A 12,264-nucleotide genomic window follows, 5' to 3' on the forward strand; every position below is an offset into this window, starting at 1 on the left:
TGTGAGATAGTTAGCCCTTTTATCAATGATTTCTTTTCAAAATATACTTATGTCACACGTTAATTACTAATATATCCTCCATTAAATTTTTATAAGTAAAAACAACTTAAAAGTCACTAATAAATTTAACCAATGTATTTGAAAAAGTAACAAAAAATAAATAAAAAACTAAACGACCCTAACAGTTATCCTAAAAGATAATGAGACTCCCAACAAAAAAGAATTTGTCAATCTTAGTTTGTTCTTAACGGACAAATCAACTATTTAACATGTCATGTAGGCTTATTCTATTAATATAGAGAGAAAATATTGACAGATGGGCTAACCAGTCTCACAGAAATAAAGATCAAAGGCCGAAAATGGTATTTTTTATTGAGGACCTTGATGTCTTTCGAGGTAATTGTCAAGTGCCGTTTATAATTTTTTAACCTTTTGAAAATATGATTTTTAAAATGTTGATTCCTGCAACTTCTTGTTGCTATTGTTGTCTTGTTGTATAATTTTGCGCCTTAGAAAATCAGGGATCAAGAGTGTATTTTTTGGGATTTTCGACTTTGTTGTAGTGCACGATGCTTTGGTACTGAAAGCTTGGTCTAGGTTGTGTTTGGATTGGGAAGTGAGGAGGATATGAGTTGTATGGAGGTCAAGTTTAGGCATAGAATTGATGCGGTTGAAAATTGTTGACTTGATGGTGTGAGGTATTTCTAAAAATAAGTGTTTGATATGGAAGAAAATATGGTGTAGGACTTTGATAAGAAACTGCTCAAGGCCTTGGAGAAAATGTCAAACTTTCGGAGATAATAGGGGATTGGTGTTTCACAAAATTCACATATTTATCTTTCTTCTTTGAATGAAAACTCTTTTTGACATGATTATCATCATTGCCAATGGGTAGTTTTCCAACTTTCGACAACATTTCAATTCTTTCTTCAACGGGAAGTGCTATGGTGGTTATGGAAGATTCCTTCAGCAGGTGAGGAAAAGTGTTGGCAAAATATGGAGACGACACATGTGAGATCTTGGGAACTATGAGGAGACAAATTCTGTCCAAAAGTAAAGGCTATAGGAGTTGTAGGGTAATAGAATTAGATTAATTCTGAAAACATAATTGTAATTATATTATTGGGCCCTGTTAGTGTGAAGTTGCAGTCCTTTTTTGGAAGTGTGTCAATGATATGGATTTTTGGGTTTCGAAAAAAATTGAGAATTCAAAAATAATAACAGTAAAAGTTACATGGGCTGAAATGAGCATTACTTATAATAATAGCATTGGATATTGTATTAGGAGTAGTAATAAGCATCTAAAACTTTAGTATTTTTTCATAAAAACACATTTTTAATTTTATTTTTATATTAAAATAAATATTTTTTTTACTAACTAACTGATTAGTTTATATTTATTATATTATCATATACTATATGTATTTATCAAAAAATAATATTAATAAATATTATATAATCTTAAAAAATATTATATTATTATTAATAAAAATATTTGATTTTTTTTATTTATACATATTTAATTACATTTATATTAATAATCATAACTAAAAAAAATACTTAATTTAAATATAAGTGAGTCTAAAATTAAAATAATCAGTAACAGAAATTATTACATATATTGATACAACATATATTTGATCTTTTTTATTTAATTATTCCACAACAATATATATAATTTAGTATAATTACATATATTCATCCAACATATATCAAGCAAATCTCAAATGATTAATTTAACGTATGAAAATAATAACTACTGTAATATGATTAAAAAAATTATTCATAATTTTATTCTCCACCTTTTTATGTTATTAAGATATTAAATAATTATTTTAATAACAGTTTTTGGACTTCGATAAATGCAATATATTATTTTTGGATTTCGATAAACAATATATTAAAATAATTATTTAATATCTTAATAACATAATAAGGTAGAAAATAAAATTATGAATAATTTTTTAATCATATTACAGCAGTTGTTATTTTTATACATTAAATTAATCATTTGAGATTTGCTTGATATATGTTAGATGAATATATGTAATTATACTAAATTATATATATTGTTGTGGAATAATTAAATAAAAAGGATCAAATATATGTTGTATCAATATATGTAATAATTTCTGTTACTGATTATTTTAATTTTAGACTCACTTATATTTAAATTAAGTATTTTTTTTATTAGTCATGATTATTAATATAAATGTAATTAAATATGTATAAATAAAAAAAATCAAATATTTTTATTAATAATAATATAATGTTTTTTAAGATGATATAATATTTATTAATATTATTTTTCGATAAATACATATAGTATATGATAATATAATAAATATAAACTAATGAGTTAGTTAATAAAAAAATATTTATTTTAATATAAAAATAAAATAAAAAATATGTTTTTATGAAAAAATGCTAAAGTTTTAGATGCTTATTACTATTCCTAATATAATATCCAATGCTATTATTATAAATAATGCCTGTTTCAGCCCATGCAATTTTTACTGTTATTATTTTTGAATTCTCAATTTTTTTTGAAACACAAAAACCCATATCATTGACACACTTCCAAAAAAAGGGCCGCAACTTCACACTAACAGAGCCCAATAATATAATTACAATTATATTTTTAGAATTAATCTAATTCTATTACCCTATAACTCCTATAGCTTCTGCTTTTGGTCAGAATTTGTCTCCTCATAATTTCCAAGATCTCACATGTGTCGTCTCCACATTTTGCCAACACTTTTCCTCACCTGCTGAAGGAATCTTCCATAAGCACCATAGAATTTTCCTTTTTCTTTTACATTGTGTCCAATTGCTCACAAGTTGGTACTGATTCTAAGTTAAACTTATATTGACTCATGAATTTTTCAGCCATATCTTTTCAATAAGATATCTTAGAGTGATCTAGTTGAATATATCATTCCAAAGCGGGTCCTGTTAAACTTTTATGAAAGAAGCTAATAAGAATTTTTTTTCTCTTTGGACCAAATTGTCATTTTGGTGTAATAACTCTTCAAATGAAAGAGTGGATTGTCACTTCTATCATATTTGGAGAACTCCAGTATTTTGAATCCTTTAGGTGCCACAATATCTAAGGAAGGGCATAACTGGTTAATCTCTACAGAACCATAAACATTGGATCCTTGGATAGATTGAATTTGTTCTTGAATCTTTTCCATCCATTTTCTCCTTTGTTTTATCTTTGTCGGTTTTGTGTGACTACCCTTAGCATTATCCGCGATTTGCATTGGTACGACCTTTGTAAGGACTGGTAGCATCATTGACCATTCCCTCTAGAGAAATTTCACCTTGGATAAAGGAATATTCATCATTTCAATGTTGCTAGTTGTATCTGTACTACTCATCTGAAGTCTATTAGTTCGCAATTGGTTGATAAGAGTGAAAATATTTATATATTTTATCCCAAATACTTAAAATTTTAGTATTTATTTGTGCATAAATATATACATATTGCATGAATATTTTCTAGAGTCCATAAGATTGTAAATTATTAAATTAGTTTTTAAATTATATAAATTTGCATTATATTTTGTTAAGGCATTATTTTGGACCCTAGGCTTTATGTTTGTATCCAAACTCGTATTTGTATTTTGAACGCATTTTTTTGCGTAGATCTCTTAAGTCTACGTATTTTATATGCTAAAAAAGCTAAGAGAAAAAACTATAATTATTGCTAAAATAAACCATCGCAAAAGATGATGTTTAGAAGGTTAAAATTATCCTAGTGTTTGACTCATAAATTGAATTAGAAACATTAAAACTTTATTCATGCATCTAATATACAAAATGAGCCAATAAAAATGATGAATTGTGAAGTCAAGCATGTCAAGCTCTGCTTATTGAAATTCTGAACAACTAAAAAAAAAAGGATATTATCTAACCCTTTCATATTCAAATTCTTCAAATCTTATATCTAAATTGAAGAAAATTGAATAATCTACAACTCTATCTTTTATATTTGGAGCTAATTCATCCATCTAGATGGAGTAAACAGCCTGGGAATAAAATAGTGCAATTTTCATAATGATTCTACAATGTTGCAGTAAATGATGAATATCTCTTTCACTTTTTATTGGATTAGGAAAAACATTGTGTCTAAATTCAAATGAGACATATATCTACAATTTTGATTCAAAAGTACTGGTCAGATTTTTAGAAAATAATACCGAAAAATGAGCAACAAATTGATACATATAATTTGAGAAATGACTTAGCAAAGAATATACTGGAAATTTCTCATATAAAATTTTTCCTATACAAAGGAGGGAAATCTCGCGCATTAGAACATGTAATTGAGAACAACAATACTCTTCTCATATTTAATTTAATTTCTTAGGTCATAATTTTATATATTTAGGAGTTTAGTTTCATATAAATTTAGTTATAGTTTGTTCATGTTATAAGCATTTCAAAACTAAAACTTTGAATTTCTCATCACTTTTATTTCCTTAATTTTTTATTGACCCTCTAACATAATTAAAATTCTAACATTTACTTTAATGTCATTTTATTTTCCCCAACATTCTTTATCTTTTATGATTGGCTCAGTCGTATGTGAAATTGCTAATTTACTTATTATTTATGTCTATTTTCTAGTGATCAGTTCATCGTCTGTAAAAATATTAATTTACTTTCTTGTCATTTAAATTATTTTTTTAACCCAAAAAGTGGAAATATCCCTTTCGAGGATGACTTTAATTTCGTTTTTATATTTGAGTAATTTTTTATTGATTAGAGATTCTAATAAATATCATGGTTTATATTTGAACTCTTGAGCTTTCTTCAATTAAGTATCTTTGTTTCTTCAATCCTCCCATGTTCAAATTTGATATTCATTCACGGTGTTAATGAATCATTGCCTTAAACAATTGAAGGTTAGTTGTATAAATTACCTTTTCTCTTATCTCGAGTATTTGAAAGGTTAGTACGATTAATCAGGATAAGAATGTCCTTAACTTACATTAGCTTGAAGTTTTGTAAGGTTGATTAAGTTAGGCAAAAGAAATTAGGATTAGATTTTGGTGTGAATCTAGGCTAGATAATTGGTCTTAAAACTAATCTAGATTATTAAGAAGGTAATGGTTACTATTTCTATTTGATTGAACATTAGTTAATCCTAGCAGTGTTTAGGATTTATTAGACGAGGTAAATACCAAATTAAAATAGTCTTTAAATGATTTTAAAATTTGACAAGCGTACTCTTGAGCTCATCGAAGCACATCTCTGATAAAAATGCTATTGAGTTGACCACCATATTTTACTAAGATGGCAGCCTTATTAATTAACACAATCTATCTTGAAAAATCAAAACACCAACCCCCTTTCTAAAACCCTAATCCACTCCCTTCCCCCAATGCAGTAACCCCTTCTTTCTATAAGCCTAATCCAGCGAAGAATCCTCCTTCCCTAACGTACTAAGTTTATTTTAATTTTTCCAAATCCTCCTTCCCAACACACTCTTCCAGAATCATACTGATAAACACAAACATAACAATATCAAAATACGTATTCAAATCCAAATGCAATCAAGCAATCAATCTTAGCATCAAAACCACAACATTCATTAAAAAAAGGAAAAGTATACATTACCAAGAGAGAGTCTGCCAACTATTACCAACACAAATTAAAAAAAAAATTAAAATAAATTTATATGGCTAAATTAGGTTTTATGTGGGGTCCATGGAAAACATTTTGAAAAAGTAAGGAAATGGTAACCGTGGATCAGGTTAACCTCAAACTAGAGAAACCCAATACCCCAACCCTTTCACGCAACTTCTTTCCTAAGAAACCATCGCCGAACGTCTCTCGTACAATTGGTCAAAATTTTCAGTCATCGGGACGCCGCCATGCCCAATCCGCCAGTGACCGTCTCTTCCCCCCGATTCCAATTGGATGCACCAACAGCCTCGTGGAAGAAAGATGCGACGTGCGTGCATGGTGGTGTCGCGAAACCGTAGTGTCGTGAACTATACCAGGTAATATCTTCGTCCTGATTTTAGTAACATCAATAAGAATCTGCAATAGACTTTCTATTTGCGACACAGGCCCTTCCTCGAGCACCGATTTCCGGTGTATGTGTCTGCGTTGAAGGCGAGTGTATCACAATATGTCCATGGATACACCAATTTTTGAAGAAGCATTGTACGGCAGTGCGTATGACGTAAGGGAGAATTCTAATTCCACCGACGTTAATGTTCCGTGTTTGAGTGAAGATGACACACCACTTGTAGAACATGTAATTCTTCTTTTGGTAGCGTCTTTGCTTAGGCCTTCCAGCAACCTTTAGTGGTGTACTGTGATGTAGCTATTTATTCATGATGATGATTCCCGATTTGAAATGTATGTTTTGGTTTTGTAGACCTTTACGAAGATCGTCGAATGTGGGTTCCAATATATTTCCAAGGTGAATTTTGGGCTGGTATGAGAAGTACCCAACGGAGTGAGAGTATGCACACCTTTTTCGGTGGTTACCTGCATTGTAAAAGTGGACTGGTTCAGTTCGTGCATGAGTATGACAATGTGCTTGGGAACAAAGAGCAAAAAGAACTAAAGGATGATGCTGCAGACTCTAAAAGAGTTGTCCCATGTTCATCGAGCTCTACAATTGAAAGACAATTTCAGCATGAGTACACAACCTCTAAGTTTAGACAAGTCCAACATGAATTCAGTAAAAGAGGGGATTGTTTAGTCCGTGGGGTCACTCAAGAGGGTGATTTATTTCGGGTGACCGTGAACGAGCAATACCTACTGTATGGGGAGCTTAGATCTTGGAAGTACAGTGTTAAGTTTGACCCCAAGACACACAAGGTTCGGTGCGAATGCAACATGTTTGGATCAAGAGGTATTATTTGTTGCCATTGTCTTGCTGTGTTGTTTTATTATGGAGTAGACACAGTACCATCTTGCTATGTTATCCCTCGATGGAGCAAGAATGTACAGCGAAAACACACTTTCATCAAGAGCAGCCATGACGAGAAGCGATCGGACGAAAGTCATAACTTATTTAGACGACTGTGTTCACACTTCTACAATGTAGCACAAGATTTTGTGACATGCGAAGAAGAAGCAGTCATGTTACATTCGGGTCTTGATCAGTTAAAGTCAAAGTTGCTTGATTATCATGCGAACTTGGTGTCCAGGCGTGTTCCAAGTTCACAAAATAGCACGGTCACACAGGGCGACCCCCATCTTGGTGAATCTAACATCCAAGGTCCTTCAAAGGTTTCAACAAAGGGTCAGCTGAGAATGAAGAGGCTTGGATTTGAACTCGACGCCTCAATCAAGAACTCTATGCGAAGAAAGAAGAAGAATCTACCGCTGGTATGTGTTTCCTTTTTCCATAGTTTCAAACCACTTGATAACTTGACTAAATGGATAAAGTTGTTACTGTTATTCACTTTTTGTCTATGCATGTTTGTTATTTTTAGGATGTTCATCAAGCATTGAATCAAGATATAGTGGGTTGTTCTGCTAGGAGAGCAAATGAATCACAGGAACATGGCGGGTTCTTGTCGTTGTTAAACTCATTTCGGCCTACTTAAAAGAATTTTGATTATAGATTTGTATGGAGATATCCCTTTATTAAGAGTAACCTTTTTACTCTAATCATTGCCAATTTATTCAGCTTGTTAAATAAATAAACATTGTTAATAACGATATATCATTATTTATTGAGTTTATGTTCATTGATTAATATTAACTCCTAACAAGTTTGTTAACTTTAAAATTTGCTAAGCATTGAAGGTTATGTGATATTGATTAACAAACACGTAAGACACATCTCGCGGAAGACACATCCATATGAATACACCTAATTTAAAGTCATAATCGCAGAAGACACATCTCGCAGAATACACTAAAGACACATTCGTAAAAGACACATCTCGTAGAAGACACATATCGTAGAAGACACATATCGTAGAAGACACATCCCTATGAAGACATTTCCTAGAAAGTCACATCTAGAAGACACTTCCTAGAACAAGACACATCCCTCTGAAGACACATTCGTAAAAGACATATCACATAGAAGACACATTCCTACGAAGAAATATCCTAGAAAGTCACATCTAAAGACACTTCCTGGAAAAAGACACATCCCTATGAAGACACCTCGTAAAAAGTCACTGCTAGAGGACACTTCTTGAAAAAGACACATCCATATCTAGCCACCAGCAACAAGTCACAGCAGAAAACACCTCTTCCATAAAAGACACATCCAAATTTAAACAACATCCAAACCCAAACATTGGTAAAAACACATGTACTGGGTGACAGATCTGTTGAAAGCCACCTGTAACAATCCACGGCTAAAACAGACACATAAATTAGAATTTACACCTCCACCAGAACATAGTTTCATTTTCAGTCACCTGCGTGCAAAATGTGAGTAACGATGCATGACTAAGATAAGTAGAGACATCCAGAGACATGTAGGAACCTCAACAGGTGTATTCATTGACAACAATTACACTTAAAGAACGCATTAGTAGTCGAGCCTGTGCACAAAATTATCCCAAACCAAGGTGCAAAAGACAAAATCCATATAAACATGAAATGCATTATCGTTGAATTAACCAACAAAGTTTGTCAAGGTCTAAAGTGCAACTACCCATAAACAACCTAACAATCCAAAATAAATAGTCCTATTGTGTAGGAAAAGTAATTTGTCTAGTCCCAACAAAATATAGCATAGGATGTGAGAATATTCCCTCCACATATAAACAAGGACGTTATCAGGAGCCTTCATCTTCCCATATGTTAGCTCCTTTTGGTGGACCTTTTTTCTTTGGCTTTCCTCCAACCCGCCGAAGTATGCTCTTTGTATCAGGAGCTGTGAATGGAGTTCTAACCTCCATACGTTTGTTCCTTGGTTGGTTGCGGCGCACAGGAGGTCGAGCACAGCTATTAAGGGCATTCAAGGCAGCTCCAATGGATATATTCTTGTGACATAGGATGATGTCCAATATTATTTCCAGCCTGTCTAACTTGACGACGTCCTGCATATAAAAATCAATGTAAAACTCCTAGAAATATTTCAAAGGCAAATTAATATACACACCAATTATATTCTTAATTTGCTAACAAAAAACTCCTAGAAATATTTCAAAAAATCAGCTAAGTGTTAAAGGAAGCCACAACCATTGTAAAATCATTGTGGACCATTGCTCTTGTCGCTCAATGAATCATGAGAAAACCAAAGATGTACAGAAATACATGTTGATCGCAACGGATTTCGTAAATAAAAAAAATTACAGCATCTTGTTAACGTATTTGTATAATCATATGCCCAATTTCAGTAAGAAAAAAAATTTTACTGCACAATACAAAAAGACTATGTATGCTTAAAATATACACTCATTCTCAACTGAAATTGTGGCTCCATGTATCACAAGAAAATTCACCAAAAGACATATTAACCTACCATGAACAACACACATTAAGCAAATTAAACTGAGAAAAAAAAACGAGTGAATGATGCTAAAATGAACAAGACACATCTAAGGATTAGTTGGTGTACTCCCAAATAAAAATTATAGAGCCAAAAAAATACAAATTTAATTTGCTAATATAAAGCTCATGTAACCATTCCTAAAACCGCAAATATCTAATAAAAAACACATGGATCTCAATGCATTGCTCAAAATATATAGTCATTCTCAACTGAATTTATTGCTATGTGTATCACAAGAAAACTCACTACAAGACACATGAAGTCACTATGAAAAAGTCACATTTAGCAAATTAACTTGAAAAAAAAAAACACAGAGTATTGCTAAAAATAAACAAGAAAGACTATGTATGCTTAAAATATACACTCATTCTCAACTTAAATATGTGGCTCCATGTATCATAAGAAAATTCACCAAAAGACACATTAACCTACCATGAACAACACACATTAAGCAAATTAAATTGAGAAAAAAATATGAGTGAATGATGCTAAAATGAACAAGACACATCTAAAGATTAGTTGGTGTACTCCCAAATAAAAATTATAGAGCCAAAAATACAAATTCAATTTGCTAATATAAAGCTCATGTAACCATTCCTAAAACTGCAAATATATAATAAAAAATACATGGATCTCAATGCATTGTTCAAAGTATATAATCATTCTTAACTGAATTTATTGCTATGTGTATCACAAGAAAACTTACTACAAGACACATGAAGTCACTGTGAAAAAGTCACCTCAGCAAATTAACTTGAAAAAAAAAAAAACACAGAGTATTGCTAAAAATAAACAAGAAAGACTATGTATGCTTAAAATATACACTCATTCTCAACTTAAAGATGTGGCTCCATGTATCACAAGAAAATTCATCAAAAGACACATTAACCTACCATGAACAACACACATTAAGCATATTAAACTGAGAAAAAAAAATATGAGTGGTTGTTACTAAAATGAACAAGACACATGCAAGGATAAGTTAGTGTACTCCCAAATAAAAATTATACAAATTCAATTTGCTAATATAAAGCTCATTTAACTATTCCTAAAACCGCAAATATCTAATAAAAAACACATGGATCTCAATGCATTGCTCAAAATATATAGTCATTCTCAACTGAATTTATTGCTATGTGTATCACAAGAAAACTCACTACAAGACACATTAAGTCACTATGAAAAAGTCACATTAAGCAAATTAAGTTGAAAAAAAAACATAGAAAAAATAAACAAGACACATTTGAGGTTAACTTCTTGTACTCTCAAACGAAAATGGATAGACCAAAAATTACAACATCAATTTGGAAACAAAAAGGTAATATAAACTTTTTCTTCCATAAGAGCTAAATGTTAAAACAGACCACACCAATCACATAACCAATTTGTACCACTATAACTCAGTGGATCAAGAAACGACAAACAATTTAAAATAAAAAATTGGATCTCAATTCACTTTTAAACACAAACAACGATTACATCAATTATTTAGCCTAATTGTAAAATAACATTACCAACTTGAGTACGAAAATGCACACGTCAGGCCAAACATGCCCACAAAATAATCTCAAAATTTAATAAAGACACATCCGAATAAATCATATTACTAAATTATGTTACACTTAATAAATTATATTATAACATGCTTCTATCATAAATAAATTATATCAATAAAGTGCCTGCAATAATTTTAAATATCAAAACTGATGAAAAGGTACTAAATAATCTGACAACGACAACAACTTCGTCAACGAGGGTGACGACAGTGGCACTACACTAATCAATATTTTTCTGTCTGCAAATAACACAACATGGACATACGGAATAAACTACAAATAACCACGACGAAAAAAAATTGAATAACTGATCACACCATTTTTGTCAAAGAACTGATACAACACAGTATAAGCAACCTCCTTCGTATAGGAACAAGATCACCAAAAAACACTTCATACACCAACACCCAAGTTCGTTCACAGCCAAGAGACATAGACACATGTTTAATCCTTCTCAATTCAAAAAATGTAATACTCAGATTTACACACCTATACAAGCACCTAATTTAAATCTCAAAACCCACTAACCTCGTAGTGTCGCGGTGATGCCCTAGGGAAGACACGCTTCTACTCGGGCTCCTCCGCCAGTGAACGAGTGGCTCTTGGTGGCAGTAGCGATTCAAGAAAGCCACGGGATTTCTAGCAAACTCACACAGGCCTACGAATTCTGCCGCTGCCTGAGCAGAGAAACGCTGGGTTGTTGCATCTTGTACAAGGCCGGACACCCAGATGCGTCTTCAAGGCACCTCCAATGAGCACTCGCAACAGACCGAACGGCTTCACAGCGAATATCGGACCGTAACCTAGACGTGGTGGTCTGGTGGTCCGCCAGAGTTGACTTTCCCTTGACGGCGGAGACCGGTGGAGACGGCAACAAAGGATTCTATTTGGCGCTGGATGCGAATAAGGAAGGTTGGGAGAGATGGTCCACCGTCAGTCAATTTGGGGCTATGATAATTTAGGTTAACGTGGTAAATTAGGATTAAACCATGGTTAACTTAGATGTGGCTTTATTTAGTAGATGGGCTTGATGTCCAGCCCAACTCAAGTTGACAGATTTTGGCAGATAAAAAGTTGGTAACGTAGCACTACTGTTAAAAAAATCAGAGAAAGAGAATAAAAAAATAGAGAAAGACATATTGATTCCCTAAGAGAATAAAAATAAGAGAAAGATGGAATGAAAATAGATAATAAAAATCTACGAATTGGACACCA

At 32.1% G+C, this 12,264-nt stretch overlaps 1 protein-coding gene across 1 annotated transcript; it reads left to right on the forward strand.

Annotated features, from left to right (window-relative positions):
* The first annotated feature begins 6,417 nt into the window (after positions 1-6,417).
* LOC148570117 (protein FAR1-RELATED SEQUENCE 5-like) lies at positions 6,418-7,580 on the forward strand. The gene is made up of 2 exons (XM_088508446.1): positions 6,418-7,359; positions 7,467-7,580. Exons 1-2 carry the CDS (start codon positions 6,418-6,420, stop codon positions 7,578-7,580), a joined length of 1,056 nt encoding a protein of 351 aa, XP_088364572.1.
* Positions 7,581-12,264: the final 4,684 nt, after the last annotated feature.

This window comes from Arachis ipaensis, chromosome B3, assembly GCF_059453495.1.
Source record: "Arachis ipaensis isolate K30076 ecotype BB chromosome B3, ASM5945349v1, whole genome shotgun sequence".
Taxonomy (NCBI): domain Eukaryota; kingdom Viridiplantae; phylum Streptophyta; class Magnoliopsida; order Fabales; family Fabaceae; genus Arachis; species Arachis ipaensis.